This window comes from Epargyreus clarus, unplaced genomic scaffold (genome assembly GCF_041222505.1).
Source record: "Epargyreus clarus isolate Ecla_fem2 unplaced genomic scaffold, WU_Ecla_fem_2.2 ptg000035l, whole genome shotgun sequence".
Taxonomy (NCBI): domain Eukaryota; kingdom Metazoa; phylum Arthropoda; class Insecta; order Lepidoptera; family Hesperiidae; genus Epargyreus; species Epargyreus clarus.
The window spans coordinates 3,104,712-3,123,366 of NW_027332240.1; the positions used below are offsets into that span (position 1 = coordinate 3,104,712).

The 18,655-nt window shown below is 37.5% G+C and overlaps 2 protein-coding genes across 2 annotated transcripts in view; one reads left to right on the plus strand and one right to left on the minus strand.

Annotated features, from left to right (window-relative positions):
* The window catches only part of yl (Putative vitellogenin receptor yl), a 35,427-nt gene extending 34,083 nt beyond the window's left edge, over positions 1 to 1,344 (minus strand). The window contains exon 1 of the mRNA XM_073092263.1: positions 1,141 to 1,344. The gene's annotated coding sequence lies outside the window, so the exon portion shown is untranslated. The remainder of the gene's footprint in view (positions 1 to 1,140) is intronic.
* A 448-nt stretch (positions 1,345 to 1,792) lies between these two features.
* Mtpbeta (mitochondrial trifunctional protein beta subunit) lies at positions 1,793 to 11,979 on the plus strand. Its single transcript, XM_073092116.1, has 11 exons — positions 1,793 to 2,022; positions 3,911 to 4,082; positions 4,972 to 5,159; positions 5,705 to 5,892; positions 7,546 to 7,720; positions 8,095 to 8,225; positions 8,897 to 8,998; positions 9,360 to 9,473; positions 9,897 to 9,971; positions 10,352 to 10,429; positions 10,958 to 11,979. Exons 1-11 carry the CDS (start codon positions 1,959 to 1,961, stop codon positions 11,090 to 11,092), a joined length of 1,422 nt encoding a protein of 473 aa, XP_072948217.1. The 5' UTR covers positions 1,793 to 1,958; the 3' UTR covers positions 11,093 to 11,979.
* Positions 11,980 to 18,655: the final 6,676 nt, after the last annotated feature.

Genomic DNA, 18,655 nt, shown 5'->3' on the forward strand with positions numbered 1-18,655 from the left:
CTTTCACGCCTTAACTATATAAGTGATTGTCATGAATTTGTACCCGTTGTCAGGGGTTCATAAAGGAACAAAGGATAAAAGGGTTCCTTTGATCCCCAAAAATATACCGTTCCCGAGGGATAGATAAAAACCTTTGAGCGTGGCTCCGGGTAGAAGCTAGTTTAACCACCTGTCCACCTGATGGTAAGTGGCTACTGCCGCCCATGGACATCTGTAATCAACCCCAGATGGGATTAGATATTCCTGCCTGAGGCCGGTCACAGATGCGCCGCTACCCCTGAGGACTAAGCTGGAATGCCTCGAAAGAGTATGATGCATGCTGGTTAGATGTGCGTGCAAAAATATTCACGCGCGATATAAGAAACGCCTACAGTATAATGATTTAAATAAATAATGTAATTGTAAATGTCATGCTTGTCGTAAGTCTATCCGTGCAGAATAACGTGAGGTATTTAAATCTGATGTCGTATAATGTCGCCATTTTGGATTACAATCCTTCTTGAGAAAAGAGAAATCGCGTTATTACTTTTTTTTCATTGAACCCGTCCTAAAATTACTTCAAGGAACTACAACTAAAAGGGATAAAGTAAAGCGATCACAACATACTATTAATTTGAATAAATCAAGACGCTGGTTTATATAATATTCCCGCTATTTCTACTCATACGTCATTCGAGTTACATGTGGCCTCATAAATTTGTCTTAACACATTTTTTTTAAAAAATTTTTTAATAGTGGATAGGCACGCGTTTGGCCTCGATCTCGCCGGATGGGAAGCGTCGATGAGATGTGCCTAAGATGCCTAAGATGTGCCACGCTTGCCTAGAAGTAGCCTACTCACTCTTGATTTGAAGGCTCCTGGATAATATAATATGTCGTACCAATGAAAATCAAGTAATTATAAAGTCGCGCATAAACTATAACATGGAAACTTATGTCCTTTATTTCAGTTACAAAAATATCTAAAATGAAACCAATTTTTAAGTAGGAAAAAATATAAATAGCACGATTAAACTTATTTTTTACGCAGTTCGATATTTTCTTCATTGTATTCTAAAAGGAAGGACGAATACTTGAATATATTTTTAACAAATGGTCACGGACACGTGTCCTCTTTAATACGGTATTGTTTTTACTCACCTTAATTTATCACTGTATTTTAATATGCATTTATTAATATATTACCATAATAGAAATAACTGTTAACTACAACACAACAAATATTTTACCACTATTATAATAGGAAAAAATAAAACGTTAAGAAGATTCACGTGGACGGCTTTAGCACGATTTACAAAAGGACGTTAAAGGAATTAAAAATCCACTGCCGTAAATTATAATTTTAAGTCTACCCGCCAATCAAGACTCGTTTGTTAAGTAGTAATGACAAAATCAAATTAATGATTGCTCAAGAGAGTTAAACAAAGTGAAGTATTTAAAATAATAGTAAATTAAAATTATTTCAAATTATTCGATTTATAGCAATTATTTTAATTATGGATGTAATCTATCTATTTCTCATATAAAATATTATAGAGTAAAAAATTGCAATTGCATTAACTAAACGCATAGTACAGTTCGTTCAGTAACTGAATGCTTTGACGAACTCTACAGACACTTATTGTAAAAAATTTAATGAGTAAACTAGAGATAAAACTACATTCACTAATAACTTTTAACATTAAAAGAGCTTCATTTAATTTAATGATTTGAGAAAATAAATGAATAATAATATTCTCATTATTTTATTACAAATTAATAAAGTTACAATCATATAAATTTCTGAACGATTTCTTGCAAAGTGGCTGTCTTGTCGGAAGAATTGACAGGTCAGAGTCCAACTTTTCCCAAGTTTTGTTAACTTTTTGCTACTATTTATATAATAAAAGTAGATTACAGTTATCTCCTGTTACTTCGTATTTATTTAGTGTACCTGAATACTATTTTAGCAAGCAACAATGGCATCACAAGTAGCGAAATCTTTGATTAAAGTGAAATATCCTACATCGGGTATCAAGTTTGGTAAGTGGCGTTTTTATTTTATATTCTTTTGGTCTACTTATTCATTGAACTATTGTATTATTAAAACACCCATTCTATTATTGTCTCACGACTGCTATTAATAAGTTTAATAAAAAATAACAGTTACAAAAAATGTGCTAATTTATAGGCATCATATAAAGTTAATATTTAATGTTTGCTACAGTGTATACGATTGTAAACTTTGGACCATTTCTTTGGCATCGTTACAAATAATATTTCGCATAGATTTCAATATTTACTTGCGTTTATTTATAGGTTAGCAATAAAGGTGAAAGTTTTCGGAAAACATTAAAAAAATATATGTATATTTACTTTATAAACTTTCATATATGGAAGCTGCATGTTCTGTTAGCACTTACATGAAAAGTTAAATACATAATTTAAAATATAATAGTGAAAGAAAGTTTATGGCGGCTGCCAAATGCATGGTGTTGTACCATGATTGTAACTACATTGGAACTCTTTAAATAGACCAGTATGAGACTACATTCTTGAGGCTATTCTATTTCTGACTAGAATTGTGTAGCTCGCGAGTGAGTGATATAAAAGATATATATCTTCACCAAAGAGCTAATCACTCATCAACTCCGACGGATTTGAATTATATCTTTATATCCGCATCACATGGTTTAGTTCATAGATTCAAACGATTCCGGATATAAGATCTTCTTCAACTCAACAGTGTTATACTAGCTCGCGAGTGAGCGATGAGTCAAATGAGCGACTGACTGAGAGTGAGTAGTGAGCCTGATTCGAGTCAAATGCGTTGATTGAGATATATAACAGTTACGGTTACGTATTAAACACTAAATTAAAATATTTTATTGCTAAGAACATGGAAACCGGGATATACAAATAGCGTTGGCTGTGATAATTCATATATAATTTCTTGCCAGTTTTGTATTAATTATAGGAATCAAAAATGTTGTCAAAACATTTTGATCTGATTCTCTGATATACTGATATAAAATGTCGCGTATCTTTACAGAGCTACTGAGCTAAAGTGAGCTATTGAGCTAAAAGAGTGATATATATCACTGAGTTCAAAAGATATATATCACTCTTTTCACTTTAGTGATACATTTTGCGCAACTCTATTTCTGACTACTTATTATTTTGTTACAAGGTCATGGTTTTAAATGGTATATTCTTAACGGTGACAAAATAGAAGAAACTTCATATAATCAAAGAAAAACTCTAATAATCTGTTTAAAACAATTCACTGAATAGTGAAATATAAAATTTAATGTTTCTAACTTGAGTGTGATAAGGGTCACCAATAAAATTGTAAAAAAAGTAATAAATATCTTAACTTCATAGTAATGTTCTTTATGTTATGAAATCTATGAATATATACAAATAATCACACATTATATAAATTGTTCATAAATCCAAATTCATCAGTATAATTTGTATAACGTTAGTAGAATCTTTTGTGGTTCAACTCTAGTGATACCAGGTCTATTTCTGCCTAATAACAGCAGTGTTGAGTGCTGCTGTATTCTGGTTTGAAGGATGTGATAAGAGACATACTTTTCTGAGACATTCCCGCTTAGTCCTCAGAAGTAGCAATACATCAGTGGCTGATGTCAGGCAGGAATCTAATCTTATCTCGAGTTAATTACAGATGTCCATGGATGGTAGGAGCCACTTACCATCAATTGGATGCATGCTAGTCTGCTATGCCTTTTTTTATAATATAGGAGTAGCAGACGAGCATGCAGTCCACCCGATGGTAAGTGTCTACTGCCGCCCATGGACATCTGTAATCAACCTCAGATAGGGTCAGATATTCCTACCTACAAAATGTTCTACCAACTTCAAAGACACCTATTATATAAAAACATCACTCATAATTTTCTTCCAGACACAGCCAAACGGGCTCTCAGCGTGGGTGCCGCTCTGCAGGCTAAGAAGACCCTCCCCGACCGCACGGGCAAGAATGTGGTGCTGGTGGACGGGGTGCGCACGCCCTTCCTGCTGTCTTTCACCGACTATAACAAAATGATGCCCCACGAACTAGCTAGACACTCACTAGTGTGAGTTGGAACTTTTTATACATGAAGTTCTTCAAGGAATACTAAAACATAGATTTATTGCTCTACCAAAAGACTTAACGAAAATCTTATAATAAGGACCCTTTGTGGTTTGATCACACATATTTCTGCGCTTTGAGCACTATGTAATACTTCTGTATTCTGGTTTGGAGGGAATGGCACGATAAGATACGGTAATAAGAATAGGAATAGGAAAGATAAGGTATTCTGACTTAGTCCTCAGTTTCCTTTATTGGGGGTCCTGGATTAAAATGCCCGGCACTTCTGAATTTTTTAATCATATTTCCATATTAGAAATAAACTATCACATGTTTTGACAGTAAAGACAAATAATAGGAGAATACCCTCATGTCTCATTGTGTAGGCTAACAATCTGTACTTATCCAGTGTTTACCTACTGTAGCTTACATTGTGAGGGAGTACTTCCGAAAAGTGCATACCGCCGATCGACCTAAAATTTGGTAGGCTAAAGTATTTTGACCTCCTGATCACGAATATCATAACGCAAATTGGCGCAAACGCCATTTTGATTTTGATTTATGTACTACAGCGGAAAATCATCAAAAAGTTGAAATGGTATAGTGGGAAATCATCACAAAGTTCAAATGCTATAGCGGAAAATTCCTAACCGATTTAGACTATTTTTTTTAGCTTTTCTCAGAAAGGGAGTGTGTGTGTGGAAAATTCGTCAAAACAATTCATTGAAATTAAATTGTTGAACCGATTTGTCGAATACTCTAATTTTTTTTCGTGTACCAATCACGCGAACTCTGAATACTCTCCGCTATAGCATTTGAACTTTTTGATAAGTTTATCCCATTATGAGAAAAGACAGATGTCCAGTAATCAAAATAACAATTACATTCCACAGCGGCCTCCTCCAAAAGACAGGCATATCGAAGGAGATTATCGACTACATAGTGTATGGCACAGTAATCCAGGAGGTGAAGACTTCGAACGTGGGTCGCGAGGCGGCGCTGGCGGCCGGCTTCAGCGACAAGACGCCCGCGCACACCGTCACCATGGCTTGCATCTCCTCCAACCAGGCTATTACCACCGGTGAGGATTTCCTCAATTATATTAATTCTGGTGACTCCACCGTCATACCTATTTCTGCCTGAAGGTAGTAGAACCCTTTGTGGTTCGACTCCAATGGAACCACTGCCACACCTATATCTGCCTAATAACAGTAGTGTCAAGCGCTGCTGTGTTCTGGTTTGAAGGTTATGGTAAGGGAGACATACTTTTCCGAGGTGTTCCAGCTAAGTCCTCAGGGGTAACGGCGCATCTGTGGTCTATCTCAGGTAGGAATATCTTATCTTATTTGGGATTGATTACAGATATCCATGGGCGACAGTAGCCACTTACTATTGGGTGGAGTGCATGCTCGTCTACTACTCCTGTATTATATAAAAAAAATGTAAAGTAATATTTTTATCTCAAAATAAATGTTGTAAAAGAAATGGTGATAGAGATAGAAATATTTCAACATAATTTGAACTAAAAAAGGGCTGATTATCTCCAACCATTTACAGAATTTTACAGTTTAATAATGGTTATGTGTCTAGGTATGCATTTTAGTAAATACTGATTGTGTCATCCAGGTGTGGGCATGATAGCGGCTGGTGCGTACGACGTGATAGTGGCGGGCGGCGTGGAGAGCATGTCGGACGTGCCCATCCGGCACTCGCGCAAGATGCGCGCGCTGCTGCTGCGGCTGTCGCGCGCCAAGACGCCCGCGCAGCGCCTCGCGCTCGTCGCCTCCATCCGCCCCGGACACTTCGTGCCCGAGGTAACGTGCCGGACGGTGCGGAGAGCATGTCGGACGTGCCCATCCGGCACTCGCGCAAGATGCGCGCGCTGCTGCTGCGGCTGTCGCGCGCCAAGACGCCCGCGCAGCGCCTCGCGCTCGTCGCCTCCATCCGCCCCGGACACTTCGTGCCCGAGGTAACGTGCCGGACGGTGCGGAGAGCATGTCGGACGTGCCCATCCGGCACTCGCGCAAGATGCGCGCGCTGCTGCTGCGGCTGTCGCGCGCCAAGACGCCCGCGCAGCGCCTCGCGCTCGTCGCCTCCATCCGCCCCGGACACTTCGTGCCCGAGGTAACGTGCCGGACGGTGCGGAGAGCATGTCGGACGTGCCCATCCGGCACTCGCGCAAGATGCGCGCGCTGCTGCTGCGGCTGTCGCGCGCCAAGACGCCCGCGCAGCGCCTCGCGCTCGTCGCCTCCATCCGCCCCGGACACTTCGTGCCCGAGGTAACGTGCCGGACGGTGCGGAGAGCATGTCGGACGTGCCCATCCGGCACTCGCGCAAGATGCGCGCGCTGCTGCTGCGGCTGTCGCGCGCCAAGACGCCCGCGCAGCGCCTCGCGCTCGTCGCCTCCATCCGCCCCGGACACTTCGTGCCCGAGGTAACGTGCCGGACGGTGCGGAGAGCATGTCGGACGTGCCCATCCGGCACTCGCGCAAGATGCGCGCGCTGCTGCTGCGGCTGTCGCGCGCCAAGACGCCCGCGCAGCGCCTCGCGCTCGTCGCCTCCATCCGCCCCGGACACTTCGTGCCCGAGGTAACGTGCCGGACGGTGCGGAGAGCATGTCGGACGTGCCCATCCGGCACTCGCGCAAGATGCGCGCGCTGCTGCTGCGGCTGTCGCGCGCCAAGACGCCCGCGCAGCGCCTCGCGCTCGTCGCCTCCATCCGCCCCGGACACTTCGTGCCCGAGGTAACGTGCCGGACGGTGCGGAGAGCATGTCGGACGTGCCCATCCGGCACTCGCGCAAGATGCGCGCGCTGCTGCTGCGGCTGTCGCGCGCCAAGACGCCCGCGCAGCGCCTCGCGCTCGTCGCCTCCATCCGCCCCGGACACTTCGTGCCCGAGGTAACGTGCCGGACGGTGCGGAGAGCATGTCGGACGTGCCCATCCGGCACTCGCGCAAGATGCGCGCGCTGCTGCTGCGGCTGTCGCGCGCCAAGACGCCCGCGCAGCGCCTCGCGCTCGTCGCCTCCATCCGCCCCGGACACTTCGTGCCCGAGGTAACGTGCCGGACGGTGCGGAGAGCATGTCGGACGTGCCCATCCGGCACTCGCGCGACATGTGTGTGTATTAAGGAAAAATATAAAAAAAAGCAGGCCGACATTTTAAAAAAATCGGCTCCATATCGACTCGACCATTACCTACTACAAACAAATGTAGAGAATACAAATATCTTCAAATATTATTAAAATCAGTTGGGTAATTAATTAAAGGAATAGTCAATGATTCCTACAGTTGTGGAGACTTTGTCCAAGGACCCTATGCACAACACTGAAACCTAAGCCAATCACATATGCTATGGTAGTCATGAGGGTTAAGATGGTTGTCTCAGTCAGCCAGCATCCACATCCACCGCAAAGCATCACGCAAGCATAAATTAACAATAGAAATAAATGACTCCCCTCACCCCCAGTTGCCAGCTGTCGCGGAGTTCTCCTCCGGCGAGACGATGGGCCACAGCGCGGACCGTCTGGCCGCGGCGTTCGGCACCACGCGCCAGGAGCAAGATGACTACGCTCTAAGGTCGCACAAGGCCGCCGCCGACGCGCAACAGAAGGGGTACTTCACCGACATTGTGCCTGTTAAGGGTGAGTTCATAATTATGTCATATTTTACTAAGACATAAACACACGAAAAGAACTAAATAGTAGACAAACAGTTGGGCGCGGATTATCCGCGCCCAACTGTTTGTCCGGTCTGAATATAAAATTCAGTCGCGTCGTAACAGCAAATTGTAGATATCAACGGGACGAAGACGCGGGTCCCCCAGCACAGTCAGCACAAGTGAAACCTGTTCCTGTGTCACCAACTTTGGACTCTCCAACTATTAAAAAATATAAACATGGTTCGATGTACTAGGAGATATTTTGAATCACATAAAATCACATACACTAGCATTACTTAAATAAAGAATGGAAATAAATTCAACGTATTGTTGTTACGTCATTTTTTTTGTTATCAGTGGACGGCAAGGACGCGCTGGTGGAGCGCGACAACGGCATCCGCGTGTCGACGCCGGAGCAGCTCGCCAAGCTCAAGCCCGCCTTCATCAAGCCGCACGGCACCATCACCGCCGCTAACGCTTCGTTCTTGGTTAATATAGACACAAAATTACATAGCAGACACTAAACTAATGCATGTATTTTGTATTAAATTTCTACAAATATTTCAGTTAGTGAAGGTGGTAGAACCCTTTGTGATTCGATTCGGCGGCACCACCGCCACACCTATTTCTGCCTAATAACAGCAGTGTTAGGCGCTGCTGCGTTCCGGTTTGAAGGGTGTGGAAGGGAGACATACTTTTCCGAGGCGTTCCAGCTTTGTCCTCAGGGGTAGCGGCGCATCTGTGGCCGACCTCAGGTAGGAATATCTAATCCCATCTGGGGTTGATTACAAATGTCCATGGGCGGCAGTAGCCACTTACCATCAGGTGGACTGCATGCTCGTCTGCTACTGCTATACTGTAAAAAAACATTTAAAAAAAGTTGATTATACATTATGTGTACCCTGCATAATCAACTTATTTTAATATACACAACTGCACTTTTACTCCTAAAGGCTACTGCCCAGACTAATATAGTGCTCAATGCACAGCATTGCTTCATGCTGAAATACTTTTGCACCACTTTTTACTAAGATAAATTAATTAAGATATCAAATAGTTCATTGTTTGAAGAAAATTAATATAATTTCTAATTAGGCACACTACTATTACTTCCTACTACCTATATTATATAACTTACATGTTTTTATTATATTCTCAGACGGACGGTGCGTCCGCTTGCCTGGTGATGTCGGAGGCCAAGGCCAAGGAGCTGGGCCTCAAGCCCAAGGCCTACTTGCGCGACTTCACCTACGTGGCCCAGGTAAAATTTCATATCTGATCGAATTAAGTGATTCCATAATAAATACATTTCTTGTTAATTCATCTGTAATGTTAGTTATTTTTATTACCAATTTTTTAATTCGCGTTTACGTAGCAAATTATTTTTGACCATGCAAAAGAATTGTTTTTTATTGATGACAGAGAACTTTACATAATAAAATTTCCTTATAGTATTGTAGTTAAATAAAGCATATCCTTATTATATGATAAGTAAATAAAAAAGTTTCGTTTCATAATTTTCATATTGCTACTGCAAAAGAATACATGTGTACATTTATATCCGCCTACTACATTATGTTATTATAATTTCTCTATATCATTGACATTGTTTGTGTTCCCAGGACCCCGTGGACCAGCTGCTGCTGGGCCCCGCGTACGGCATCCCCAAGATCCTGAAGAAGGCGGGGCTGCAGCTCAGCGACATCGACACCTGGGAGATCCACGAGGCCTTCGCTGTAAGTAGTTTTCGTGGAATACAGAATTATAAATCGGATATTATTACATTAGTATATTATTATTATATTATGCATATTTTATTTATAGTTAATAGTTTCATTTATAGTTGTATATTTTGTAAATAAAAAGATTGAAAATGTACTTTGACATAATATTTATTTATATGCAATTCTACTATAGGAATTATGTCAAATATTTAAGTTTCATTTTTACACATATATTATTAAACGATTTTCTACCTTGGCTCTCTTAATATTTTCTATAGAATAATTACCCTTAGTTATTAAACTTTGACACAAAGAAATATGTTTTAATTCATCTATTTCAATACAAGTACATTCACTAAAATTGTCATATATGAACTGAGTTTTTTTCTGAAACAAATTACTAATACTACATAAAATGTGTTTTTAATATTCCAGGGTCAAATCTTAGCCAATCTGAAGGCGTTGGACTCCGACTGGTTTGCTAAGACTTATCTGGGACTGCCAGGCAAGGTATTGTTTGTTAAACCTTTTATTAATTGTTAAATAATTAAGTGTATTTTTTATGATGAATATTTATCCTAATGTCGTTAGAAAAGCTGTATGCCTGAGAGTTCTTCATGATGGTCATGACGTAATTATAATAATGAATAAATCTAGGATTTTTTAACTTTCATCATTTTGGGAGATTTTTTTACAATTTTACGTAACATATGTATAGTCAAGTAATTATACTCTACTTCATTATACTACTTGCCTATAAAAATCATCAACACATTTATTATATTTGAATAAAAATGATCAACATTGTTGATTATTTTTAATAATTATATACATAACATACCTATTATATTAAATATTTTTATACACAAAAAAATGTTTCAATTATGCAGGTGGGTAATCCGGATCTCGCCAAGTGGAACGCGTGGGGTGGATCCCTGTCTATCGGCCATCCCTTCGCTGCTACTGGAGTAAGTTATTTTATAATTTTTTTTATTTAGTATCAATATGTTAAATTGTTATTTCAATTTATGCACGGGATCCTATCTGTATAGATAACACATGCATGCCTTACTACAGTTATAGATAGTGGAATTTCTCATACTTTTTTTTTTCAATTTTATAAAATAAGTGAAACCTACATCCTTGATATTTTTAAAAGTTCTGTGCTCATAGTCAGTATTGTGGACTATGTTCTAACCCTTTCTTATTTAGAAAAGATCATAACCAGTAATGTAATAGACGTTAGTTGATGTTAACACAAATACAATCCGCATTTGGGGCCTTCAAAACATTTTTAAATAAACTTTTTTAGTCTGCCATTTTGGCACTTCTAAGACTGGGCCTGTGAATATTGGTATTCAGCGGTTATCATTGTCATATACGGACCATAATTAATAACTATAAAATATTTAACGACTTATATAGTTATATTTGTTAGGTTTGGTCATTAATAATATTAGTAATACTATGGCTATATCGAACGTTGTATTGTCCAGGTGCGCCTGGCGATGCACACGGCGCACCGGCTGGTCCGCGAGGACGGCCAGCTCGGGCTCATCTCCGCGTGCGCGGCCGGCGGCCAGGGCGTCGCCATGCTGCTCGAGAGGCACCCCGACGCCACCGCCAACTGAACACCACCACCAGAACCCGAGACATACTCACCAATACTGCAACCATGTGACCACTTGTTGTCGCCAATTACAACCACCACTGTCACCTTCAACGCTGATGTAGTAGTCACCAACCATCACAATAGGCATGTCTTCAAAGGCACTAACAATCTTTATGTAGGTAACTCAATTGAAAAACTATTCCTTCAAAACAGATGGTAATTTCGTAAGCTTTTTTTTTGTGATGAAGAGTCCTGAGGCGATATTAACAACTTCTCTTTAAAATGACACGCTTTTATTCACATTCATTGTCATAGTTTTTTTAAGCTATTTATTATCCACTTATAGTGCAATTGATTTTAATTTAGATGTGAATAATTTACAAAATATTCAATTAATACATACATAAAACAAATTGTCCCAATAAATATAAGAATTATTCAAGTCTAAATTTGTATTTTTTTTCTTAGTGCCTCATACAATAAAACCAGTAGATCTCCAGGTATAGGATATAGTGTGAGACAATTGATATTTAATGTTGTTTAAAAATAATGTTGCTAATAAATCCTTCGCTTTCCTAAATGGTGTATCGTCTTACTTTAGGGTATCTTGAAAGACTAGTAAAGGTATATGTAATCATAGGTTAAAATGTCTATTTTTGTGTCTTGTATTACTCGTTCAATATTTGATAGTTTATTATATATTCAATGTTCTAAGTTATACTGTAATTTACACTAGAATCGGAATTTTATTGGAATTTTTAGTTATGTTTATTTTGAAGAAACCACGCAATTTTTGTAACCGACAATACGATTATTAAACTTAGTCTCCAGTGTTAAAACTTTAGAAATTAAGTGAAATGTATTTATATGTAGTTTTGGTATAACGAAATAAATATTTTATTTGTATCTTCAACTTTTATTGTTGTAATAACACTTTTATATGTGACACGTTTGAACAATAGTACAATCTTAGAAAGCAAATCTAAGAATGAATATATACACTTAATCACTCTGTCTTAGAGTGCATCAGACTTATTGATAAGAATCGTGATCAAAAGCCAACGTAAAAAATAATAGGTCATTATACTTTAATCGAAGGTTAAAGAAAACTTCAAACAAAAACTATCCTCCAGAAGTTCAAAGAAAAGTGGCTTCAAAAATGTGTCTTAAGACCTAAGACCTCTTTATTAGAAGAGATCTGTATCCAATCCGTGGATAGAATAGGTACAATGAAGAGTTGTTGATTATGTATAAAAATGTAAATAAAACAATTGATTATAGGGCAACAATTTATTATCCGTTGCCTGCTTACTAGCAAATTATAAACTATATAATATTATTCTAATTATAACACGATCGTGCGTTCTCACAAAAGCTTATCCACATTTTTTACACGAAACCCCAACGGTTCCAAAAAATTACCACAAAAATAATGTTAAGAGATTATTAACGGGCCAAGTGTACATTAAATACAGATTTATTCATAGATGCGCCTTGAATTATTACATTACTTTATTGCAAGCTTTATTTTTTATTGCTTTATTCACATTAGTCAGTATATATTAGGAGGATCCGAAAGTAATGAAAATTTTGTTTGTTAGTCAATAAAATTATTTACCAAGGATGTCTTATATACTGTTAATTTTCTAACAGTGGCAAAGTGTTAAAAATGATGGAAAGTATCATTTCTTGTAACAGTGGCCAAAATGTTAGAAAATGATCGAAATATTTTTTTTCAAAAATGTCGCAAGTAGCAAACATTTAGAATAGAATAATAAATTTAGAAAATTATGGAAAACATTCTGTTTTTGATTACCTTTCAATCCTCCGAATAATTATATTTAGTATACTAATAAATACTTGTTTTTATTCAGTTTCAAGTCATGCTTTCGATTCTAGGACGCATCTATGATGAAATTCCGTCACATTATAAAATAGTGTTACAGTAAATAATTTAACATGTTTGCGCCTTCAAATTAGGTATTACTTAGTAACATTACACATATAACATCACTGCATAACTATTTTCGCGCCTTTGGTCTTAGAATGGTATAACTAGGTTTGCAAAGTACCTTTCATTTCATATGTCTGACACCTCAATAATTTACCCATTTATTGATTGATTTTAATATTTACGTGTATATTTACGACGATTATTATGTTGCGACTTCCCGCTACTCTTCAAGAGATGCCGCCACGAGTGTTCTGAATCACGCTATCGAAATTTTCTAAACATCTTGTCTCGAACTGAGACTGTTAGAGTATGGCCGCTCCTCGGGCATGATCACCTAGCCTAGCGGGAGATCTCCCGTTGCCAAAAATTATGATGACCATTCTTTCATTTAATTCACAATTAGATGTTATTTACAAACCTAGTTACAACAGCGCAGTTTCAAAAAATTACTTCGATATGCGCGACGCTGCGCTTGTCCAAATCCTTCACACTGTGACCACTTAACATTAAATAGACTGCACATTATCCCCTCAGCCCTATTGTTTGCGCATATCCCGTCAGTAGCATCTTTCGCTTCATGTACAAGACCCACAAGCCCGACAAACAAAACTACACCAAAATACCTTATAGTTAATATAAATCAGTGTTACAATAATTTTTATATACAAAATAAGATCACAATGTTCTATAGAATACATCTCCATAAGGCATTATTGAGTGCTTATTTCAATATTCATACTTATTTTCCAAATTGAATCACATTAGCGCCGTCCATCGTAGTTATTTGCGATTATTTTTTAGAAATTATCGCGAAAATTATTCCAAAAACCGCAACATACAAATACCGCCGTTTTTTTTTTTTTGTTTCAATGTGAGAATTTTTATATCCCAATAACCTGACGTAATCAATTACAACGTAATTTTTGAACGCTGATGAGCCAAATAGAGGAAGCACTGTCATCCTGAAAACAATTTCGCCTTACGCCTTTACAATCTTAACTAAAACTCTTTAACATATAAAACCATAATATTTAAAACGTCGCCTAGTCGTACACATGTTTTTACATAATAAATGTAAACAATATAATGTAATATTTATGTCATAATTTTCTATAACTAATCCAAGAGTACACAGGTCCTACTCCGTACTAACATATTTCAGAATAATAATACACAAAACATATTATATATACCACGAGGTTTGATTAACGTTAAAATATATTGTACAATAAGACTTAATATAGATTTAAAATTATATAATTTTGCAGATAAAATCAAAATATAATAATTACATTTATCGAAGCTATACTTCTTTGGGCGTTCGTGGAGTTCAACATGCCCGCGCATACCGTCACTTACAAATGACAATCAAAGGTCCACTGTTCCCTATGTAGTACAGTACTTTAACACCCATTTTTATTTACATAGAAATTAGTATGAGAATAACTTTAAGTAATATTTTATAATATAATTAATTTTATTTTCGAAGTGTAACTTCCAACGCACACATAAGTACACCCATTTTGTTAAAATAAACCGCCAAATCCGTTGCTAAAATAACTTTACAATTCCACTATCTACCGTTTTAAACATTAAATTATTGTATGTGTCCATATTAAATCCAAACACGTGATTTCTACATTTATCTGTTGTTTAATAAAAAAAACATATTTTTCATCAATATTTGAATAGGTAACCCTGCATAACGGCATTTCTCTATTAATAAATAAATAAATTGATAAATCGATAAAAATGTATTTTTTTTATCAAAAAACAGATGATTAAAAAATCACGCAGTCAAATTTCAAACTATTTCGAAACGCACACGCAGTCCACCTGATGAGACGCTATCACTCCATCCACGAGAATGAATCCACCACATAATTTAACAGGAGAAAGAAATTTTTGAAACAAACGTGAATCAACCCTCGTGTCGTACCATGGTATGACCACGAACCGAACATTAACATAGGCACTGATATTATTCTAGACGCTTATAAAATATTTACAATCTTAATAGAAATCAATCATTTAACTACCAATAATTATAATTAACTGATAAAAGTTAATCCATTGCAAAGTTTATACATGAAAATATGTATTTTTGACAAATATTTTTATATCTGTTTCAATCTTTATTTTCTTTTTGATAGCAAACGCCCTCCGTGGACATCTGTAACCCCAAATAAAAGTCCTATCTGAGGTCGGTCACAGATGCGTCGCTACCTCTAAGGAATAAGGTAGAACGCACAAGTCTCTGCCCTACGCACACCTTTCAAACCGTAACACAGCAACACTTAACAATGTCATGAAAAGACGGAAATAGGTGGCGATGGAGCCGACGCAAGTGCACCAAAAAGGATTCCAATTCGACACAGTTCAGGTGACATTGTGCATGAATTATTCAAACAAATTTTCTTAGACTTCAAGTTGTTCTATAACTTGAAACCGTGAACACAGTACACTTATAAGTGCCTCTTCAACTCTTTTCGGAAGTGAAAACGTAATTTTCGTTTCAGATTATTTACATTTGTCCCCACTTAGCCCCAGATTGTAGTAACAATGCAGACATACGTAATATGTATCTCACTGCCCGTATTGGCCACCTGGACACCCCGGGCAAATCAGAACCATTACATTTATGAATTGCAACAATCCACGTGCCCCTCCCCCTTCCCTTTTAAAGCCTGTTCCCCTCGACATAAACTATAAATAGTTTTACCACTAAGACAATATTTGACGGTTATATGCTATAGTGAATATATTTGTAAACTCTAGTCTATATATATTGCTTACAAATTTGAACAATGACTTTTTCTGCATAAGAACTTGACACTGTAGATAATAATGTACAAAGTTAACATTAAATATTGCGATTAAAGATTAACATCATTAAATTAGCCTTATAGAACATTACCTATAATTATAAAGAGCATGAAGTCCACCTGATAACACATTGTCGCTATAAGACGGAAATATATGTATATTGTATAACCTGATTCACGAACACAATACTGACAAATAATTTTAAATATTTAGAACTAGTATAAGCTAGTTCTAATTTTTTTTTTTATAATATAAGAGTAGCAGACGAGCATGCAGTCCACCTGATGGTAAGTGGCTACTGCCGCCCATGGACATCTGTAATCAACCCCAGATAGGATTAGATATTCCTACCCGAGGTCGGCCACAGATGCGCCGCTACCCCTGAGGACTAAGCTGGAACGCCTCGGAAAAGTCTGCCTCCCTTACCACACCCTTCAAACCGGAATCTATAGAATAGTTCTAAATATAAATATATAGCGGGCATAAGCCCGCGACATCGTCTGCCAATGTCAACATCTGATACAATTGTAGATACAACTGATTAAACATATAAAAAGGCTTTTATAACTACTTTTGAGCTATTGGCTGTTCTCCACGGATTGTCCGCGTTTACAAGTAGTCTTGTAATGGCATTTGTATAACTGACAATTGACGACCTCGTAGATATAATCCATCATCATCAACCCATTACTGTCCCACTGCTAGGCACGGGTGCTCCTCTCAGAGTGAGAAGGATCAGGCCATAGTCCACCGCGCTGGCCAAGTGCGTATTGGTAGACTTCACATACCTTTGAGATTTTTTTATAAATCTCACAGGTATGCAGGTTTCCTCACGATGTTTTTCTTCACCGTTTTGCAAGTGATAATTAATTTATAATACGCACGTAACTTTGAAATATCAGAGGTGCGTGCCTGGGATTTGAACCTCGGACCCCTCGATCTAGAGGCCGAGTTTCTAAGCCACTAGGCTATCACTGCTATATATAGTTCATTTTATCAGAACTCCCGTGTGTATGTGACTCAGACCTTCGGAGAAGTCAAGTTGTACCATAGGTTCCAGTCCACAAATCTTCATAAACTAGAACCTTAAACCTTCTTCAATAAATGATGTATCAAATTCAAGGAGACATTATCGACTCAAACGTATACTTCCAGAGATTAGCGCATTCAAACAAACAATTTCCTCGGCTTTATATTATGAGTAAAGATATATCCTTTTTCAAATTGAACACTATTATACTAATATGTAATAATATAAATATTTAACAATGAAAATATCCCAATACTATTTGAATATACTGAATTGTGTGCTACATTAAAACTAGTATATTTGGCTAAATGTCATAACAAATTACGGGCTAAAACATATACGATACGACACGATGTCGCGCCGTGACACGACACGACTTCGTGTCGCAATCCGATGTAAATTCTTATGATGTAATCGTATATTACCACGGCCCGTCATATCGCATGTATTAAAATGTTTTTGTACCCTAATATAAAATAATAAAATATCGTCATTATATTTATTTTAAAAGCTAGGGCCTGAGTTTAGAAAATTGTTGCTATTTCTAAATTATAAAAGCATAAGCTTCGTGTCAATATGTAAATTGCATTAAATACTAAAAACTATTTTATAATTTGTAAGGAAATATTTTTAAAGTTATACCTCTTTAGGAGCCTATTATGGTACAACACCGATATCTAATATTGAACACAATAAAGTTGGCTACTGTGTCGCAAGTTATTACAAAAAGCTACTGACAAATAATTTTAAGAGTAATTTATTTTTTAGGTATAATATGACACTATACTATACGAGAAGATACGATACTTACTACCGTACAAATTGATTTCCTTTTTATATTGGGTATTCTATTATTACTATTATCTCACACTTAATGGAAGACGTTACTTTTTAAGGTGCAGTTAGAACTATTATTCACTTTATATTTCTATATATTTATAAAAAGCAACAATTTGGCTATAAACCTGACACACACACAAACTATGAAACTCGTTTCAATAAAATACGCAATCCAAAACGATCGCTTTTTACAATCTTATTCAGGACACATGATTTTAAAACGCATTATTTTGTAAACATCTCTCGCTCAGATTACAGAGCGACGGGCAAATAAAAATACTGTCATTTTGGATTACAATATTTATTGACACAAGTTATAAAATACATAATAATTATTATTAGCTATGTACGTGTACAATATGATATATTTCTCACAATATTAAGTTAATAAAAATACGCCGAGCATTTTGGGAAGACGACGATCGCGTCACTCACACATATAAAGTCACGCACACAGCGTCGCGCGTGTACGAATGGATACCTACGTACAATATTATTTTACAATTGTTTATTTAATATTTTGATATTTTTGGATATCCTAAATACCAATTGGTATAGTCTTTAGTAAGTTATAGCACTTGATGGTAGTGTACAGTATATGTATGTAAAAAGCGTGCTATAAAACAAGGGATTACATGACAGATGAAACTGTGTGGTCTGAAGTAGCTCCAGGTCTACATGTTCCATTAGTTTAGGCATGTCATTGCAGATGAAATTTATTTATTTAAAAGATGTGTATTATAGAGTTTCGCCACTTCCTCTCCGAAATACCTAGCAAAGTAGTGGTAGATTATTGATGTTCGAGAAGAATTATGAACTTTGAATATTTTTCATGTTGATTTTTGGTGACAGAAAGAAGACTGCCCTTTTTACCCGACTATGAAATCAATATATAATATATGAAGGGTCAATTTTATTATAAGTAATTGCAT